This window comes from Canis lupus, chromosome 3 (assembly GCF_003254725.2).
Source record: "Canis lupus dingo isolate Sandy chromosome 3, ASM325472v2, whole genome shotgun sequence".
Classification (NCBI taxonomy): domain Eukaryota; kingdom Metazoa; phylum Chordata; class Mammalia; order Carnivora; family Canidae; genus Canis; species Canis lupus.
Window position 1 is genome coordinate 25,838,149 of NC_064245.1, and position 21,345 is coordinate 25,859,493.

The 21,345-nt window shown below is 37.8% G+C and overlaps 1 protein-coding gene and 1 long non-coding RNA gene across 4 annotated transcripts in view; one reads left to right on the forward strand and one right to left on the reverse strand.

The window, feature by feature from the left end:
* Positions 1-21,345, forward strand: part of ACOT12 (acyl-CoA thioesterase 12) — a 51,875-nt gene that overhangs the window by 1,814 nt on the left and 28,716 nt on the right. For both annotated transcript variants that reach the window (XM_025438162.3, XM_025438161.3), the window contains exons 2-5: positions 5,947-6,016; positions 11,657-11,717; positions 15,427-15,528; positions 19,684-19,819. In XM_025438162.3, coding sequence (XP_025293947.3) covers positions 5,947-6,016; positions 11,657-11,717; positions 15,427-15,528; positions 19,684-19,819 — 369 coding nt within the window. The remainder of the gene's footprint in view (positions 1-5,946; positions 6,017-11,656; positions 11,718-15,426; positions 15,529-19,683; positions 19,820-21,345) is intronic.
* On the reverse strand, positions 8,229-15,560 carry LOC125754844 (uncharacterized). 2 transcript variants are annotated; one of them, XR_007409754.1, is made up of 2 exons: positions 13,870-15,560; positions 8,229-8,521 (listed from the first exon to the last, which is right to left on the reverse strand). It is a non-coding gene; the product is annotated as an uncharacterized LOC125754844 (long non-coding RNA). The 2 variants fall into 2 exon arrangements; XR_007409755.1 differs by lacking the exon at positions 13,870-15,560 and adding an exon at positions 10,516-13,565.

The following is a 21,345-nucleotide window of genomic DNA, read 5'->3' on the forward strand; positions in this document are numbered from 1 at the left end:
AATACTAGAGCTGGAAGGAGCTTAAGATTGTGTGTCTTAGGACTCTTTACAGAAGGCCAAAGTAAAGCTCAGATAATTGCCAAGCCCTGCTTTTCTCACTAAGCATCAATAGGGTTTCTAATCTCCTGTATGTTAACTGCCCACAAAATTTAGTCCTATGTTTATGCCAATCTGTTTGTTGATAGGTCTGTTTGGTTTCTGTCTTAACAGTTATCAGTATTTGAGGTCGATTATAATAACAAATAATGGAAGCGTGAATATAAAATTAATTCATATTTAAGAGAAGCATGTGTAAAAGTCATTGAGGTTGCTAATAATAATGATGCCTATTGCCAAGGCAATTGAATATATTATGTGAGTATTGAAGTGACTTTTATTACCTCACTTAGTGCCTCTGCACTGTAATGGATAAACAGTTGCCCTCCTGTAATTGTCATGAAAATTTCTTTGGAAACTCAAACCATAGACAGATTCAATTGATAACCAATTACTTTGGAATAATAGTTATATAACAATATAACATTAAAGAAACCTTTAGGATACAGTCGATTTGGACTCATGGAAATACCTGTGTTAAAAACTCCATGGTGAGAAGCACCATATAAGCAATGGATTTTGTTTAGCCGAGGTATAACTGAATCCATGCAGAGAAATGCTGCACCATGGTGCTTTACTTTATATAGTAAGAATAATATAAAAACTGCTTTTCCTGGCATTTTCCCAGCCAACAGTTCCTTATTGACCAGCACTTCTTTACAGCCATATTACTATGATAAATAATGATCACAGTCATAGCCCCCAAGGTACTGCTGTGACATCCCCCCGCACCCCTGCCACTGCTAGATTCCAGAATATCTTCTCAATATTAAAAAAAAAAAAAGATCAAATATGTTCACTATCATTTTGGCATTAAATCTCATTCCTGGCAGTAGCCCCATTTTTCTAGCTCATTAAGCCTAGAGGATTGAAGCTGTATCTGAGGCATTCTCCACCCTCCATATCCATTTCTTATTTTGAAATATCACAAACTCACATTTCCCTCTATTTCATTTCTGAATCTTTCCCAGGATTCACTCTTTCAGGAATGGCATGCAAGCCATCCAGTTGTGCAGGTCAGAAATCTCAGAGTCATCCATTCTTGATCCCTCTCTCTACCTTGCTTCCCGCTCTACTTATTGAACCAAGTCCTGTCAATGTTACCTTAAAGGAATCAGTCAGGGCGCCTGGGTGGCTTAACTAGTTGAGAGTCCCACGTAGAGTTTCCTGCTCCTCAAGGAACCTGCTTCTCCCTCTCCCTTCGCCTCCCCTCACCTCTTCTCTCATGAATAAATGAATAAAATCTTAAAAAAAAAAAAAAAAGGCATCACTCAAACCCAGCCACTGTGCTATACCTACATTACCACCACCTAGGCCAAGCTACCATCATCCTTCATGTGAACTTCAGCAGTGGTTTCTAAGCTGATCTTCTCCATTCATTCTGGTCTCCTCTCTACACTGTATCTACAGCATTTTTCCAAAGGTGGTAATCTGATCATGTTGTATGTTGTTTATCTTCTCCCAATGTCTTCCTTATCAAGAGCTATAAGTACCGAGCACGGTAAGTATGTCCTATCAGAAAAAAATAAATAAATAAATGTCATAGAGATAACAATTATGAACTCTGGGGAAAAAAAAACATTAAATAAAAGCTACTCTGACAGCTGACAAGTGAACAAAAGCAAATTTAGAACATTTGGAAGTCAACACTGAAGAGGGTGGTACTAGTTAACTTTCTCTGTTTCATTTTGTTTATTTTTTCATGATTTTAAACCTGAAGAAAGACCCCAGTCTGTTTCTAGCTAAATTTCTGATAGAAAACCTACACATTTGCTGATCTGAAGAGCCAGAGGATTTGGGGAAAACATAGCTACTGAAATGTGAGGAGGAAAATTCAAGAAAGGAGTGAACCAGAGAGGCAGAGCCCTAAAATCTATGTTTTCTGCTTAAATCTCTGGTGAACCTTGAATCATGTATGTACAAGAGAAACTCCAGCCTTCCTAGATAATGCCAAAAGAACTGAACAGGGCTGTCCCAGCCCCTAGGGAGACAAGAGTTTTATAGTTTGAGTTAACTACTTACCTGAAAAAAAACAAAAAAAAAAGAAACAAAATAGTACTTTTCACAGGAACAGTAAGAATACACAATGTCTACAAAGTATCACTCACAATGGCTACAATACAGTTCAAAATTAGTTGATATACAAAGAAACAGGAAAATACATGCATTATTAACTGAAAAGATAATGGAGATCAATCCCTAGATGACCCAAGTGCTAGAATAAAGCTTCTGGGATTCTGCAGCAGCTACTATAACTATGCTTGAGAATGTAATAAAAACTATGATCATAAAAATGAAAAGATAATAAGTGGGGCAGCCTGGGTGGCTCAGCGGTTTAAGCGCCTGTCTTCGGCCCAGGGCATGATCCTGGAGACCCGGGATGGAGTCCCACGTCGGGCTCCCTGCATGGAGCCTGCTTCTCCCTCTGCCTGTGTCTCTGCCTCTCTCTCTGTGTGTCTATCATGAATAAATAAAATCTTAAAAAAAAAAAAAGAAAGAAAAGATAGTAAGTCCCATCAGAGAAATAGAAACTAAAACAAGGAACTAAATGGAAATTCCTAAACTGAAAATTGTAGTATCTGAAATAAAAAAGTGCACTGGATAGGCTTAACACCAGACTGGAGGCGACTAAGAGTGAGTTAACATAAAGGTGAACAATAGAAATGATCCAATCTGAAGAAAAAGGAAAACATGAATTTCAAAAATGAACAAACAGAGATTTATGAAAAATACATCAAAAGGTATGATACACTTATAATTGGAGGCCCAAAAGAGATGAGAAAAAATATGAAGCATAAAACAATTATTTAAAGAAATTGTAAGTGAAATTTTCTCTCATGTGATGAAAGATATACATTTACAGATCAAAGAGGATCATAAGATACCAAGCAAGAATACCAAAAACCCCACATCTGAGTATATCACAGGCAAACTATGATGAAAACATCTTGAAAGCAGACAGAGAAAAACACTATGGGTATAATAGGAGAACAATGATTAGAATTATTTCTGACCTCATCAGAAACACTGGTGTCCAGAAGACAGTGGAACAATATCTTTAATAATAATTATAAATCTGTCAACTAAGCATTTTAAGGCCCTGTGCTTAGTCCATTCTCAGCTAACCCTTCAGCCTTACCTTACCAGCTCTGCTTCTTGCTTTCTGCATTTTTTCCAAAGATTTTATTTATTTGAAAGAGCATGCATGTGTGAGTAGGAGGAGGGGAAGAGGGAGAGGAAAAGTATTTAAGTAGACTCCATGCTGAGCACAAAGCCTGACACAGGGCTCAATCTCACTGAGCCACCCAGGCACCACTTGCTACATTTTATCCTCAAAGACTTTGATCAGGATCTTTCTAGTCTGTTGTCCTTTCTGCCACATGTGCTCTCTGTTTCTCTGTTCCTCCTCCCCAACACATCTATTTTAGTCTTAATCATCCTTCAGATCTCTGCGGAAACATCCCCTCCACATGGAAGTCTTCCCTGACATCCCACCTAGGTCTGGTTTCTTAGTTACGACTTCTAAAAGGTTCCTGTTTTCTTCAGAACATTTAATTCATTTTGTTATTACTTATTCATTTTGTTAATCTCTGGCTTCTCCACTAGACTCTGTGAGAGCAGAGATCATAGTTATTTTATATTTCCAGCACCTTACATAGAGGATAGTGTAGCACAAGTATTCAGTCAACATTAAAGAAATAAATGAATGAAGAGACCATCATTTTAACCAGTCATCATCTCATACCTGGATTACAACATCTTACCTAGTCTGCTCCTGCTCCCAGTTTCTCCAGGAAGGCAGTAATAGCTTTAGAGTTTCTCCACTATTCTTGGCATACTGTGTGAAGGACAATCAAAATCAAGAATCAGAGCAAATTGGTCCTGTTGAATTCATAGCTGACATAAACAAAACAGGACAATCACATAGAATCACTTGTAAAAATTGTGGTCCTATGTAGGTTCCCCATATTTTTCTTTTTAATGACTCTTAAAAGTGTATAGTTATAAACCATGACTGTTGAAGCCTCTGAAGCCCATATTTAGCTTCTGAAGTCAAAATCACTATTTAAAACAATGAATTGAATCTTTCTAAGCCTAAATTTCCTCTTTTGCAAAATGAAACCAATGATAGTACTAACCTCATGTAATTGACATGCATAAATACTTAGATCAGTGCCTGGTCAGTAATAAGTGCTTAGTAAATGATAACTATTAATATGATAATGTTCATGATCCCTAATGTAATATAGTATAGTGCTATGTATATAAATATATATAAAATAGATACTTGATATAAATAATAAAAATTTAGTCTTTTGATTATTGCACTTGTCATTTAAATCATTCAAAATTGATCACTTATGTTGGTATACCTGGTAACACTTTATTAACAAGAATAGTTTAATAAACTCAACATCCTCCTCCCTCATGTCAGGTAAATGGAATGAATGTCTTTAGGTACTCCTTACTCAATGTTTTATAGCATATATTTGCAGGAATCTAGCACTTGTCTAGAAATCTTAAGCTCTAAAAGGACACTAACTATGGCTGGCTCTCTGATTGCCACTGAGTAGACTTAGTAAGAGAGAGGACTGACTCAGCTCAGAGTTTGGAAATCAGTAGAAATTTAACAAATGTTTGATACACTGAATTCAGTTGAGCCCAACTTGAGTATTTCTAGAGTCTGATACTTTTACATTCCCTTCCTCTCACTGAACTTCATATCTGGGAAGCCAATCATCTCATCACTCACACACAAAGTGCTGCTATGGTTAGTTTTCTGGTAACTCCGTTTATATTATGTGCATGTTTGGAAGAACAATTAGTTATTTCCAGCTGGTAAAACCAGAATGTCCAATTTTCTACAAATTAGATTATAGGGAGGAGTGTTCTAAATACCTGTTGTGTGAGGTATTTTCTCACCTCTTTTAACCCAGTACTATCAATTATTATTATAGTTAAAGCAAGTTACACAAAGACAACTTCAGTGTAATCCACTATCTCCTTCATAATGTAGCAGCAGGAGAGATATCTCCAAAATTAAAATGGGGTTAAAAATTCCTAAAAAGCGAGGGCAATCTTTTTGGGTTTTAACTGACTGTCAAAATCGGGTTGTGGCAGAAGCACATGTCAACATTTTTCCTAAAGAATAAATTCTATATTTTTATATGAAACAAATCAACAATCAAATTTTAAAAATTTCAACAAATTAAATGCAGGCATGGAATATGGAAATAGCTAGGGTTCTTCCCTAGTCTCCTTCTACCCTATTACTCTCCTCTCCAACATATATATAAATTTGGTAGTAATGAACAATAAATATTGTCTAAATACCTAGTATGTGCTAGGTTTCTCTCTGATATCCAGAGAAATTGCTCTCTGACGTGGGTGTGATCTCAGGGTCTCTGTAGTGTTCAGCGCTTATACTTGTTAAGTAGTCTAAATATATGCAGCTTCTGGTTATGTGGGATAATGGATACAACTTTGATGCATTGTTTTTAAAATAAAAGAAGGATAATATGTGACAAAATATTTAAAGTTGACACCAACTTACTAAAATTGCTATTTAAATAGCTAGGTATACTAGATATTGGTATTGAATTTCAAATCAAAGACAGTTTAAGTTAAAACTTAGATGAAAGTACAGTAATTTCCATGCAGTAGAAGCACAACTTACAGAGTGAAAGAACTGTTATTGGTCCAGATCATCCAAAAGTGCGGGCATAGTGGTACTTTACTGAACCAGAGGACAATTTACTAGAATAAGTCCTTTAATTTTTATTTATTTTCCCTTATGCTGAAATATTTAAACATAACTATTAATGAAGTACTTTTTCCCTGTTTTTGAAGCCGAAAAACATGCTGGGGTTTCCTGTGTTACAGCCTCAGTGGATGACATACGATTCGAGGAGACTGCTAAGTAAGTAGCATTGCTCTCTCACACCTTTCTCCTGGACTTATTGGCTCGTTTACAACATTTATTTGTGGCATCTATGCTTATTTATTTGGAGTCAGTGGTCCAATTTGTTAATAAAATAACACTTGACCTAATTAAATCAGTAAAATAGTAATTGCAGGACTTCCTTTGCTAAAGACTTTTAAGTGTAAATTCACAGTCCTGGTTTTGTTAAGAAATAGCTCAGAAGAGATGCCTTCTGGTACAAAGCAGAGCAGGATTTCTAAAAGCTGCCTCTTAATGGCTTCTTCCTCTACTAGAAGAATAATTAATGATAATAAGTAGGTCTATGTGGGGAATTTCATCATTAGGTTGTTGGGTAAACATTAATTCATCTGAGTACAGATGTTAAATTATGAAAAACATTTTATATATGGGAGTGTGTATGTGCTTTACCATCTCTTATTGCAGAAAATTTCAAGATAAACAAGTATTTCAAACATACACAAAAGTAGATTAGTACAGTATATCCCCAAGGACCATCACCTAACTACCACAGTAATCAACTCATGGACCTCTCCATGCTCCACCACACACCTGGATTTTTTCAAGGAAATCTCAGGCATCATCTGTGAAAATTTCATTATATATTTCTATATGATTAGAGTTCTTTTAGAAAACATAATAATATAATCACAATACCATTAACAGAAATAATTATTCTCAGTGGTCTCAAAAAAATTTTTTTAATAAACAATTAGTTTCTTGAATCAGGATTCAACATGGTTGGTATGTCTTTTAACATATAATTTTCTCTTCTTTTCTGTTCATTTGTTTTTTAAAGAAACCTGCTCATTTGTCCTATAGAGTTTACCATATTTTGTATTTGCTCATTGTATCCCTGTTTAACATGTTTACCCATTCTTTGTATTTCTTGTAAAATGATAATTACATCTAAAAATTGATCTGATGAAAATTTGATATTTTGTTAAAGCTAGTTCTTGTCAAGAGCACATAATGGGAGCTCCTGGGTGGCTCAGTCAGTTAAGTGTCTGCCTTCAGCTCAGGTAATGACCTCAGGGCCCTGGGATTGAGTCCCACACCCGGAGCAGACTCCCTGCTCAGTAGGTAGTCTGCTTCTCCCTCCCCCTCCACCCATCTCCTGCTGCCTCAGCTCCCTTATCTCTGCTCATGCACTCTCTCTCTCTCTCCGTCTCACTCACTCTCTCAAATAAATAGATAAAATCTTTTTTTTTATAAAAAGAATACATAATATCTGATGTTCATTATCTAGAGCATTATTTCATTAGATATTGGTCAAATGGTGATATGCCAGTTCTATCATTTCTTCATTTATTTTCTGAAATATTTGTATTTCAGAGAGACTCTTTATTTCATTAATTACTTGGTTACCCTTAGGTAAAGTTTGTCCAGGAAAGACGGCTTAATTCTTTTCCTTTATTTAGTGTCATTATAAGCCTGTGGACTTTAACATATTTGATACATTTCAATCTGGATGTGGTTATTCTTACAGATGCTCCAACTGCCTCATCTTTAAACAGTGGGAGCTTCTTCAGTTTGGTTCCTAAGTTCTTTGGACAGAACCACAAAGTTAGAAGTCTTTAATAATTCCTTTGCATTCTGGTATGATAAGGTGGGCTCATCTTTTATGTTTCTGTACAAAATCTTAGAGTCATAAAGTTGTTCAAAAGAAATAGTAAGTAGAGATCACAATATGGAGAGAAATGTGCTCATTTCTACAGGGTTTATCGCTATTTCTAGGTTCTTTTCAGGGGAAAGAATTATTTGTTTTTTAAAGAGTTTATACTAATACCTGTAATAAATTAGGATTACATGGTTTTACTTAATTTCTTTGATTTTATGTTTGTGTATCTGTTTTTTGTTTTTGTTTTTCTCTGAATATTTTGATCCTTGAAGAGATGAACATAACTTACAAGGAAAAGGAAGAACGAAGGTCATCTGTTTCTGGTCTTGGATGGTTCTCAAGGACCATGGAGGTAGTTGGCACGGTTTTCAAGCCCTGAGTATTCTTGTCCAGTGAGATGCTCAGTCTGTTTCTCCAGCCTTACTGTGAACATTTATCTATTTGACATTTAATTATTTAGATGCAAACAAAATTAAGTTAAATAAAACTACATACATGAAGAAATTACTTCTTCAAAACTGACACAGAGAAATTTTTGGCAGGAATTAGAATCATAGACATGGAGAGACCTTTATAGCTCAGCCCAGCCTTTATTTGTACCAATGAGAAACTGAGGCTTCATACCCTGCGCAAACCAGGGGACAGAGAGTGCTTTGAGCGTGGACCTTCTTATGCTTAATCCAGTACTTTCCCTGATCCACTGCTTCTGTTTTTGTGATCAGCAACTTTTACTGATCATTTCCCAATGGGTGTTCTCATAGGCAGCTGGAGTGTCATTGAAAGAGCTGTGGACATTCTGTGGTCTTGTAGCTGCAGATAAAAGGTCCGTTGACCAAGTTCACATAGTGGCTATGCAATTTTCCCTGAAACAGAAAAAAATGACATATTTATGTTTGTATCTCAGTAAAATTACAAATTACTAGAAATCCAGACTTATGTAGAACTAGATAAAAGCACCATCATTAAATTTAGAAATGCCAACAGTGTAGTGTAATAAAAGATCTATTGTGTAGCTTCCAAACTTAAATTCTATAAATGAGACTTAACTAGTAAACTCATCAGTGAAATGTCGGTTGCCATTTTGCTCCATTTTGCCCCATTTTGTGTCTGTGTTATTGGAAAGGATTTGTGGCCACTAATATCATGGAAAGGAACCTTCTAATATTTTTTACATGGGACTTGAACCATGAAAGAGAAATCTGAAAGCTACATGTAGAAAACCATGTAATTTGGTTATAAACCGATTAGATATTTTTTAAATTCTCAAATATTTATTGCCTTTATAAAAACTGCTCTGTATTCAGTAGGATATATGAATGATTATGGCACAATATTGGAGTCTAGTGGTCTGAGTCTGGTGAGAATCAGACAAATACATAATCATCAGAATAGAAAGCGTGATAGGATATAAGTTTAGGATGAAGTATAAACTCCATTCTGTGGGGTAATTTAGAAGGTGCACATTATGGAGCATCAATGAGAGTTTTACCACAGATGGGTAGCATTTAATGTATACCTCAAATGAAGTATATAGATTTTCACCTGGTGAGAGGGAAAAGGACTCCACTTGATGAGGCACTTGTAAGAATATAAGCATGAGGGTGGAAGAGCAGAGAGTCCTCAGAAGGAGCCTGGTCTGTCTGCACAGAGGTGATTCCCCAGCAGCAGACTGGGGCCACAGAACAGAAGACCTTGAATGCTGTGCTATGAAATTACTTTTATTTACTTGAGATTGTAGTCATTCCATTCATTTGACATTCAGTGTTGGGAGTTTGGTTTGGTAGACAACCAGGTTCAATGGGATTCCCTTACTTTTATTTATTTTTGGGTTTTTTTGAAAATATTTATTTGAGAGAGAGTGTGCACATGTGGGGAGGGGAAGAGAGAAAAAGAGAGAGAATCGCAAGCAGACTCCCTGCTGTGTGTGGTGCTCAACACAGAGCTCAACACGGGGCTTGACCCACAACTCTGAAATCATGACCTGCGCTGAAACCAAGGGTCAGACACTCAACCAACTGAGCCACCCAGGGTCCCTTAAATTCCCCTACTTTTAAAGGCAGGCCAGGGTTCACAAAAGAGACAGAAGAGGCCTGTGCTTTCCCCTCTCAAGCCTGACAGAGAGGCATAAGATTTTAGTAGCTAATGAGTACAAGTAGCTTTGAGGAGGGACTCTAACACTATTACTGTGAGTCTCTCCTAGAAAATTTACCAAACAGAGGTAGGAAGCTTACAAGGGAGAAATACAGGGAAAAAAAGAAAATAGATTTGGGTTTGCATGTGCTGAATGTGGAGATTAAGATAAATTGGTTAATATGGAGATATAATATGGAGGAGATGGCTAACACAGCCTAGTAGAGCTCCCGTAACTATTGGTTGACTTTGTTGAGAGAAATTTAGAAATATGGCTCTGAGTTTCAAGAATGACGTCTAGGCTAAAGATGTAGATTTGAGAATCGTTTCTATAAAGATGACAGGATCATGAACAAGAACAAAGTCTTCTGGGAAGAGGGTGAGAAGAGAATAGGACAAAGGACAGAAATTTAGGAGATGTCTACACTGAAGGGATGGATTAAGGAAAAGAAATCTGTGAAGGAAACTGAGATAAAAGAGAGAACACTATTTTGGAAACCAAGGGAAGAGAAAGCCTCCTGAAGAAAGACATTAAATAAGGTGAGACTTTGGGTTTAGCTGTTAGGAAGTGACGGTGAAGGTATCAGAGAGGTGAGATGTGGAGGCAATAGCTAGATTCGAGTGGCTGAGAAGTGAATGGGAAACAAAGCTCTAAAACTTTGGTGCCTAGAAAAATCCTCATCTTTGAAGACCCATCTCAAATGTCACCTCTTCTGTGACTACCTACTTTCTGAATTAGCTTCTTTTTATGAGTGCCTTTATGATACTTGGTCCTTTCTTTTTTGAAAAACGTCATAGCATTCTCTTCATCTGTCTGCATACTGGTGTCCCAAGTGAAGATTGTTCTCCTTGCAGTCAGCAGTCTTACTTTATTCATCACTGTATCCTGAGGTCTTAGCTTACTGCCAGGACTAGCTGGAACTCAGTAAACATTTCCTAAATGTATGATTTAGAAAAAGAAAGGATTATTGTAGGAAATTTCCTTATGGATAAGAAGAGAAAATTTTTGAAGTAGAATAGGCTTGAGAGAAAGATTTTTAGAAAGGAGAAGCCTCAAACATTTTCATAGACTGATCAGAAGTCAGGGAAGGGGCAGAGATTGAGGATACAAAAGAGGAAAGAGCTAAGCAGGCCATGGTAGAAGAGGAAAGGTAACAAGGGCACGGGTACAGAAAGTTCTGGAAGAGATCTATCTTCCTTCCTCTGAAACAGAAGAGTAAGAAGAAAAGTGGGAGTGTAGTTCAACTTTGAAAGTAAGGGAGAAAAATTGAAGAGGCTTACCTTGGGTAAACCCTTACCGTCTGCTAAGGTAAAGGGATGGGAAGTAACTATGGGGCCTGAACAAAAGGTTTGGAACAACTTCAAACTGTATGACCAGAATTCCTGTAATCATGGAGAGTGAATGGATCATCCAGCAGTACCTAGAGTCCATTTAAATCTGGTGAAGTCGATCAGTTTGCTTGCTTGGTTGCTTGTATGTTTATCCATTTATTTGTTAACAAACATTTAAAAATAAATGTCAGTTGTATAGGTTTGCCTGTGTGTTTGTTTTAACTTCTCTTAAGGAAACAGCTGTGATATAATCAAAGTATCTTGCAGATTTTGGAAGGCATTTTGCACACCATCTTTGCAAAGGCCATTTTCTGTTTGAATAGAAGTAGTCAGCTAACATGCATGTGGTTTACAGTGATTGGCATCTGTTTTTACAGCTGTCTTTTTTCTGTTATCATTAACCTGAGGTTTCATGCATGAACATTATCAGCATGATACGGGAGGATTGCCCTATAGTACATGCATTGAAGTGAATCTTTAAGTCTGAAGTGAGATGTGCTAGGATTACTAAGGTCCCCTCCTCTTTTTTTAACTAGAGTTGGACAAGTTCTAACCATCAAAGCAAAAGTTACCAGAGCATTCAGCACAAGCATGGAGGTAAGTGACCCCTTTTCTTTCGACTGTTGGTGTCCATCTCTTCATTCTATACAGAGGGCAGAGGAGGAGGTCTGGAATAATTTGGAATCATGAGATTCTGACTTGCAGAAGGCCCTTGAATCTGTATTCAGGCTCACATGTAAATAATAAGGGCCTTGTGTTTGCCAGTCAACTCTGCTACTAAAATTAAATGTGATGCAATGTACTATTTTTACCTAGAAAAATGCATAGAAAGGAAACATACAGGGGAGAAGGGTACTCTCTTGGTTCTTTGCAAGGTATTGGTTTTCTTTTTTAATTATTCTGATTCTACTTGCTCTCCATCTCTTCACTTTCTACTGAAAACTAGCCCCATGATTAACTAGTTTTTGAAAGGCAGAGTAACTGAAGTGAGAAGGAAAGTTTAGAAGATTTTTCTTCTACATCCACTTGGTTTTATTTTCTTTACCATCGTTGTGAAAGCGACAATTTTAGAGGCTTTTGAAACCACTGTCAAGGTTAAACTAGCAGGAAAGAAGTTACTGGATTCTATATGGCAACTTCTAGGTTGGTTAGTACCAGTCCCTTTGATCTCTAAACACAAAAGACGTGAGGGGACTTGAGGTTTGTCTGTTAAGCTAGGTGGCTTAACCAACAGAAATTTACTGTCTCACAGCCCTAGAGGTTAGAAGTCCTAAATCAAGGCATCAGTAAGGTTGACTTTCGCTCTAAGGACTATGCCAGAGAAATGCTCTCTCCTGGTTCTGGTGACTTGCTGGCAATCTTTGTCATTCCTTGGCTTCTGCTGCATCACTCCCATCTCTGCATTCATCTTCACATGGTGTTCTCATGGTGTGTGAGTCTGTGTCCAAATTCCCCCTTTTTATAAGGACATCAGTCACATTGAATTAGGAGCCCATCCTACTCTGGCATGACCTCATCTTAACCAATTACACCTGAACCACCCTATTTCCAAAATAAGGTCACATTGTAAGGTATTAGATTTGGTGGGGAGGCACAATTCAACCTGGATTCCTATTCAACAGAACTACTTGGCAGTAACCACATCTACAGTGATGGCTTTACCCTGGTCTCCCTAAGAACAGAATACAAAACACTTGAAACAGAAGAGAAATGTTTGTTGTAAAATCCAGCGCCTTCAGCAACAGTTGTGATGATCTTTCTCAGCTGTGGCCTCCTGACCTTGCTACACAGTAGCCAGGAGCTTGGCCTCTCTCCTGAGGGCTAGTGCTCATCTTTATATTCAGCCCAAACATGGATAACAGCTCCTTTTCTTTTCTCCTTTTCCTCCTATTCCCTGAGGCAAGCTAGAATTTCTAAAGGAAATTCGACTAAAAAGTGAGAGAAGAAAAACCCAATGAGTTTAAAAGCACACATTTTTGGGGCACCTGGGTGGCTCAGTTGGTTAAGTGTCTGACTCTTGACTTCAGTTCAGGTCATGACTTTCGGGTTATGGGATCAAGCCTCAGGTTGGGCTCCATACTCAGTGGGGAGTCAGCTGGAGACTCTTTCCTTCTCCCTCTCCCACTGCCCCTCTGTTTATTCTCTCTCTCTAAAATAAATAAATCTAGGATCCCTGGGTGGCTCAGCAGTTGAGCCTCCGCCTTCAGCCCAGGGCGTGACCCCGGAGTCCCGGGATCGAGTCCCATGTGGGGCTCCCTGCATGGAGCCTGCTTCTCCCTCTGCCTGTGTCTCTGCCTCTCCCTGTCTTTCATGAATAAATAAATAAAATTTTAAAAACAAATAAATAGGGCAGCCCAGGTGGCTCAGGGGTTTAGTGCCGCCTTCGGCCCAGGTTGTGATCCTGGGGACCTGGGATCGAGTCCCACATCAGGCTCCCTGCATGGAGCTTGCTTCTCCCTCTACCTGTGTCTCTGCCTCTCTCTCTCTCTCTCTCTCTCTCTCTCTCTCTCTGTGTGTATTCTCATGAATAAATAAAATCTTAAAAAAAAAAACAAATAAATCTTTTTAAATAAATAAAAGTACAGATTTCTGACCCTAGGAAAGTAAAAGCTTAGCCTTGACTTGGGCAAATTTAGCCCCTCTTCCAAGTTGAGGTCTTCTGTGATCTCTGAATATGTTGTGTATTCAATGAGGTCTGGCTGGAGGGAATGCCAGATTCCTAGCTGTGTGAGTTCTTGGGATTACTCACGTTACAGCTCTCCAGCCTCAGGAGGTGCTCTTGTCTGGCCGTGTGAGCTTCTACGCTACAGGTGCTCAGACTGGCAGCCACCCAAACACTCAACAGGACCATGTGCATATTTCTGGAATTCTTTCCTTGTGTAGCTCCCTTTTTTCTAGGGCTCAGCCCACAAATCTCAGGTGCCTTGGTGTCCTTGATTTCTGGCTCCTCAAGTCAGCAAGATTCATTTTCCCCTCCTTGGCCATACTCTGGGAATTACCTTCAGGCCGAGAGCCCAGGAAATTCAAGTGCTCCTCTCATCTGTTTTCCCCTTTGTTGGGGGTCACAATTCTGCATTGTCTGCTATCTGACATATGAAAATAGTTGTTTCCTATACTTGGTTCACCTTTCTAGTTGTTTTCACAGAATGTAATTCCAGTCTGACTTACTCTTTGATGACAGAGTGAAAGTCCTCCTGGTATATGTTTTTGGGACATTTATTTGGTCATCATACATAACTGTTACAACGGAAGACAGTTTTCAGAACCCGTTTTAACCCTCTACAATTGTGGGGTTGAGGATGGATGGCTTCAATTTGTTTAATCACCATTGAGTTAACTTAGGTGTTACCATGCAAATACTTGTTTGTGTTAACAAGGTAAGTGACGTAAAATTAAGTATGGATTATTGATTTTTCTTGTACATGAGGTACTCGGCAAAGACATAGAAACAGCTCCTCTCTGTTGCTGATAACATAGTGCTAAACTAAGATGCCTGAGGTTTCCCATGATTTCAAAAACATAGTGTTATTTACCAGGGATATGTGGGGCAAGTGTTGATTATCCAAAATCTAATGACAGATTCCTGAGTTTACTAACACTTCTACAAAGTAAAATCTGCAGGACCCAAGCTTCAGACCTCTTCACATGGGGAAATCAAGTCTGTTGTGGTGTCACCATAAAGTGTCTTGGCTACCTCCTTGCCATTCCTGAAAAATAAAACTCCTGAAAAAGGAAACAAATGAGGAGTACAGATAACATGATGCAATTTTGTCCATGTTAACTTGGTTATAAAACTGAGAGACTAAAGATTTTAAAAGAGATGGATTGTAGTCCCTCTCTCTGGTGATCTACAAGGCATTCATGAATATCTTGATTTCAAAAGTATATTTAGTAACAATGGGATTAGAAAATGCTTGTGAGATAATGCCTGTGTTTAAAATTATAATAAAGCTATAAATACAGTATGATGATTTGTTTATATAAATTCACCTGAACATTAGTAATTATTAATCTGGGTGGTGGGACTACTAATAATATTTACTCTAGATAATCAGAATCCATTTTTGTCTCTTTTTATGTTTACCGACTTTCATGGTAAATATGTATTTTTCTATAATTAGAAAAAAGTTTTTTTTAATTTTATGGAACATCACTGAAAGAACAGTGTTGCTTAAAAATAAATTAAAATGCTGATTTTGTTCAAAAACAAAAGAATGATGAAGGGCATAACAGTCTTGATTGCTGTAATCTTGTGTGTTATCTGGATGGCTAAGAGTTTACTCACCTATTTTTCTTTTCATTTTAGATCAGCATCAAGGTCATAGTACAGGACATGTTCACTGGTGTTGAGAAACTTGTTAGTGTGGCTTTCTCTACATTTGTAGCCAAACCAATTGGAAAAGAAAAGGTACATTTTCTGTGTGAAGTATCTAGCATGTTATTCAGGGACTTATTAATGACTGTATCAGAATTATTATGGAAAAAAAGACCTTTTTTCTTACTGTGACATATGCTTTCCCAAGACTTGTTGTCTACCACTATTTTTTGTAAAAGTTGTTATTGTGTGGCAATATAGTGTCCCATACCTTAGAGAAAGGGAGATGGAATCAGTTGGTGAAAGAGGAAAAAAATACTGTTTTAAGTGATCTGAAGGGCCCACCATTTCTTAAAAATAGTGTTTACTGGTTTCATTCTTTTATTTTGTGGTTGTATAAATTCAAAATTGAGTTATATAATTGAGTTGAAATATTTTTTTAAAGCAAGAGCAACTTAGTAAGCAATTGCATATTATGGCTCAGTCATTTGTTTGTACCTGAAGGAAGAATGTCAAAGAGGCTGAACTATTGAAGTTTAGAAACTTTCCACCTAGTAACCTTCTTGTTCAGTGGCATATCATGAAGAGAGCCATGAAAAATCAGTGGTTTGGTTTGAAACAGCAGACCTACCTGCATCTCTATCCAAAGTGAGTATAGTCCAGGATGAGATGGGCCATGATGAGGCTCAGTTCATCAGTTCCCTGGGCTGGATCACTGAAGGACTCACAAAACTCCATAGGGTATCCTCTTGTAGGGCTTCAGTAAAACTAAAAGAAATGGTATAAGAGAAAGAAAGCATGGGAAACATCAGAGAAGTTCAAGACTTCCAAGCATAGTTCTCCGGGTCCTTTTCCTTTAAAAAAAAAAAAATATATATATATATATATATATATATATAAAATTTTATTTTTCATCATCTTAAGTGCACACTTTAATCCCAATCCCCTATTTCACCAATGTCCCTGCCCATTTCCCCTCTGGTAACTATCAGCTTGTTATCCATATTTAAGAGTATTTCTTGGTTTGTTGCTTTCTCTCTTTTTCCTTTGCTCATTTGTTTTGTTTCTTAAATTCCACACATGAGTGAGGTCATATGGTATTTTCTTTCTATGATTTATTTTGCATAGTATCATACTATCTACCTCCATCCATGTAATTGCAAATGGCAAGATTTCATTCTTCTTTATGGCTAAATAATATTCCATTGTATATGTATATACCACATCCACATCTTCTTTATCTGTTAATCTATCAATGAACACTTGGCTGCTTCCATAGTTTAAATATTGTAAATAATACTGCTATAAACATAGTGGTGCATGTTTCCCTCTCAATTAATGTTTTTGTATTTTTTGGGTAAATACTCAGTAGTGCTGTTACTAGATTATAGGCTAGTTCTATTTTTAATTTTTTGAGGAAACCCGCTACTGTTTTCCAGTTTGCATTTCCACCAAAAGCACAAGAGCGTTTCCCTTTCTCCACGTACTTGCCAACACCTGTTATTTTTTTATGTTTTTTTATTTTAATCCTTCTTACAAGTATGAGGTGATATCTCATTGTAGTTTTGATTTGTATTTCCCTCATGGTTAGTGATGTTGAGCATTTTTTCTTGTGCCTGTTGTCCATTTGGATGTCTTCTTTGGAGAAATGTCTGTTCATATCTTCCACCCATTTATTTTTAAAGATTTTATTTGTTTATTCATGAGAGAGAGAGAGAGAGAGAGAGAGGCAGAGACATAGGCAGAGGGAGAAGCAGGCTCCATGCATGGAGCCCGATGTGGGACTCGATCCTGAGTCTCCAGGATCACGCCCTGGGCCCAAGGCAGTGCTAAACTGCTGAGCCACCCAGACTGCCCTTCCACCCATTTTTTAATTGAATTATTTGATTTTGGGGTATTGAGTTGTATCCATTCTTCATATATTTTGGATGCTAACCCTGTACCACATATGTCATTTGCACATACCTTCTCCCATTCAGTAGGTTGCCTTTTAGTTTTGTTGTTTTCTTTTCTCTGCAGAAACTTTTTATTTTGTTGTAGTTCCAGTAGTTTATTTTTGTATTTATTTCCCTTGCCTCAGGAGAACATACCTAGAAAAATGTTGCTACAGCCAGTGTCAGAGAAATTACTGTCCGTGCTCTCTTCAAGGATTTTTATGGCTTCAGGTCTCACATTTAAGTCTTTAGTCCATCTTATTTTTTTGTATAGTGAAAGAAGGGAGTCCAGTGTCATTGTTTTGCATATGACTGTCCAACTTTCCCACCACCATTTGTTGAAGAGACTTTTTCTCATTGTATATTTATTCCTCCTTTGTTAAGGATTAATTGACCATGTAATTGTGGGTTTATTTCTGGGTTTTCTATTCTATTCCATTGTTCTATGTGTCTATTTTTATGCCAGTACCATACTATTTTAATTACTACCACTTTGTAATATAACTTGAAATTTGGAATTGTGATACCTCCAGTTTTGTTTTCCTTTTTAAAGATTGCTTTGGCTATTCAAGGTCTTTTGTGGATCCCTACAAATTTTAGGATTATTTGTTCTAGTTCTGTGAAAAATGCTGTTGGTATTTTGACAGGGATTGCATTAAATGTGTAGATTGCTTTGTGTAGTGTAGACATTTTAACAATATTTGTTCCTCCAATCCATGAGCATGCAATGTCTTTCCATTTCTTTACATTGTGTTGAATTTCTTTTGTCATTGTTTTATAGTTTTCTGAGTACAGGTCTTTCACGTCTTTGGTTAGGTTTATACATAGATATTTTATTGGTTTTGGTGCATTTGTAAATAGGATTCTTTTCTTAATTTCATTCTCTGCTGTTTCATTATTAGTGTATAGGAATGCAACAGATTTCTGTACATTGATTTTGTATCCTGTGACTTTATTGAATTTATTTGTCACTTCTAGTGATTTTTTGGTGGAGTTAGGGTTTTCTGTATATACCATTATGTCATCTTCAAATAGTGAGAATTCTACTTCTTCCTTACCAATTCAGATGCCCTTTTTTTCTTTTTTGTTGTCTGATTGCTATGGCTAGAGCTTCTAGAACTACATTGAATAAAAGTGGTAAGAGTGGACATTTTTTGTCTTGTTCCTGACCTTAGGGGAAAAGCTCTCAGTTTTTCACTTTCAGGGTCCTTTCCAGTTATACAAAGTATGCTTTATGTGTAGATTGGAGAGCCAAGACACAAGTTTACCAGGTGGACTTTTATACCCTGCTGGTCACACAACTAAAGCATGGCTGTAGTGTTAAACCAGTAAAAGTTATCAAGTCTATATATTCCCAAACAAATTAGACAAGGCAATCTAGGGGAGTTTTAGACTTGAAAGTAGCATATTATGAATCTCTAGCTGTTCCATCTTCTTGGCTAAGGGTCTGTGCCAGCCCTCAGGTGTCCGTGGAATTATCCCCATCCAGCTGCAAGGTGACTTCCTTATACACGCAGGTCAACAGACAAGCATTTATGGCAGAGCCTGAGCGCTTGGTTCTGTTGCATCATATTTTCAGGTTTTTGGAGGTCAGTTAAAGCTTTGTTCTGACCTTTTGATTCTTTTTAGTTTGCTTATTAGATAATGTTTACACCATGTGATGAAATTTCCAAATTGAAACCATCTCTCAGTACTTAATAGCTTTCTCTAGAACATGTTTATTCCCTCCCTCTGAGATCTTAATTTTGCAAGAAGTAGAAAACATTTCTTGGTAAGAATTCAATGTATTCAAAGTCCTTCTCCTCATTCATTAATTTGAAGAATTTTTTGTTTTGTTTTGTAGCTCTTTTGAAAAATTTAAAGGGAGGGAAAATTAATATTTGGAAAATTCTTTAAAGCACATATCTTATTGTATGAAGAAATAATTAAGTCTATATTGATTTTTTTTAGTTTAAAAATCTTTTAAAAATTTAGTCAAATAGGGATCCCTGGGTGGCGCAGCGGTTTGGCGCCTGCCTTTGGCCCAGGGCGCGATCCTGGAGACCCGGGATCGAATCCCACGTCGGGCTCCCGGTGCATGGAGCCTGCTTCTCCCTCTGCCTGTGTCTCTGCCTCTCTCTCTCTCTCTCTCTCTGACTATCATAAATAAATAAAAATTTAAAAAAAAAATTTAGTCAAATAATATGTGTAAAAATACCTAGAAATGCTCTATTTACTTTGAGTTAGAAAACAATGTAACATTTGTTTTGCACATTCATGTTGTGCTCTTATAATATAACAAGGTAATGAACAATAAATGTTTTTCTTTCTCTAGATTCATTTAAAACCAGTCATACTTCTAACTGAGCAAGATCATATGGAACATAATCTGGCTTCTGAGAGAAGGAAAGTTCGACTGCATCATGAAGATACCTTTAAAAACTTGATGAAGGAAAATAGCAAGTTTGATGGTCAGTAAATCTACTTATAGGAACTTATTATACTACTGTGACAAGTGAAGGGGTCCTTCCTTGGAGTACACTTCTTTTTACCTTATTATTATAATTCAACCCTGGCAAAGCTAGGTATCTTTCCTAACAAACCCAGTGACTGGAGAAGGAAGGGCCTGGCCAATTCAAAATAGAACTGCTGACACCTAAGATCTCTTTAAATTAGAGGTTCTCCAGGGGAGAAGACAGGAAAGAAGGGTGACGGGGACCAAGCAGTACTTATCAGTAAGCATGCACTCAGTGATCAGTCAATGAAAGAATGACAACACAATATATCCATCTGGTGCTTCATTGGTTACTTCCTATGAGCTGATTATAATATCCACAAAGGAGGAAACTGAAACTGAGCAGTGAGGAACCTTGCTAAAGATCACTGGGGCTATAAATGGAAACGATAAGATTCTATTCCTGTTTCCTGGCTCTTCCCCAGTGACAATGTTTGATGGACCAGAGTGTCTTAATTCTCTGGCTGTTATCTCCTAGGTTCTTTGAGGCCTCATGGGCTGCCTTGCCTCTCCCACACCCTTCCTTTTCTTCTGACCCCATCCCCTGCAGTCCCAGGGGACATGACCTGTTGGGAAGAGCAGAGTGGTAAGGGAGGAAATGGAGTGGTCCAATGTGCGTCCCTCTGCTCACCACTGCCAGGGGAGCCAGGAAGTTTGTAGAAGGTCCAACTCATCTGAGCTCCGAAAGCAGACAAACATGTAGAAGACAAAGGAAAGGAGATGAGAATAGATCGGGATGAGAATATTAAAAGAGAGGAAGGAAGAAGAGGACATACAGAGACCAGAGGAAAGGCAGAGGCAGGGGTGACCTGGGCAAGGGGGACAGGGGGCAGCTTCATTCTGCCCTGCATGACATCATCATGCTCCCGGGGCCACCCCACAGATGAGCTTTGGGTTAGAAAAAACGTTTTTCAAAAGCTTCTATTCTTGCAGACTTGTAAAAAACAATGCCCATTATCAAGCTACTTTTAAAGAAATGAAGACCTCCTCATTAAATTACTGTGCTAAAGAGTCCATCCTTCTGTAAAGATGGTCTCAGTACCAAAATATACTTAAAATACATTTTGCTGGGATCCCTGGGTGGCGCAGCGGTTTAGCGCCTGCCTTTGGCCCAGGGCGCGATCCTGGAGACCTGGGATCGAATCCCGCGTCGGGCTCCCGGGGCATGGAGCCTGCTTCTCCCTCTGTGTCTCTGTCTCTGTCTCTCTCTCTCTCTCTCTGTGACTATCATAAATAAATAAAAAAAATTAAAAAAAATACATTTTGCTGAAGTAATAAAATAGCTGAACCAAGAGAACAAGGACTTACTAGAGAGAAAAGGAGATGGAAGGAGGCAGGACTGAAAAGATAGAACTGTGTCGTTGAGGCTCTCTTAGGCCAAGCAAAGAGGCTTGACCTTTCTTCTCTCCTTGAGGAAAGCCGATGAAGATTTGGGCAGAATTGCATAATGAGGTTGGCACTTAATGTGGTCACTCTGCATAG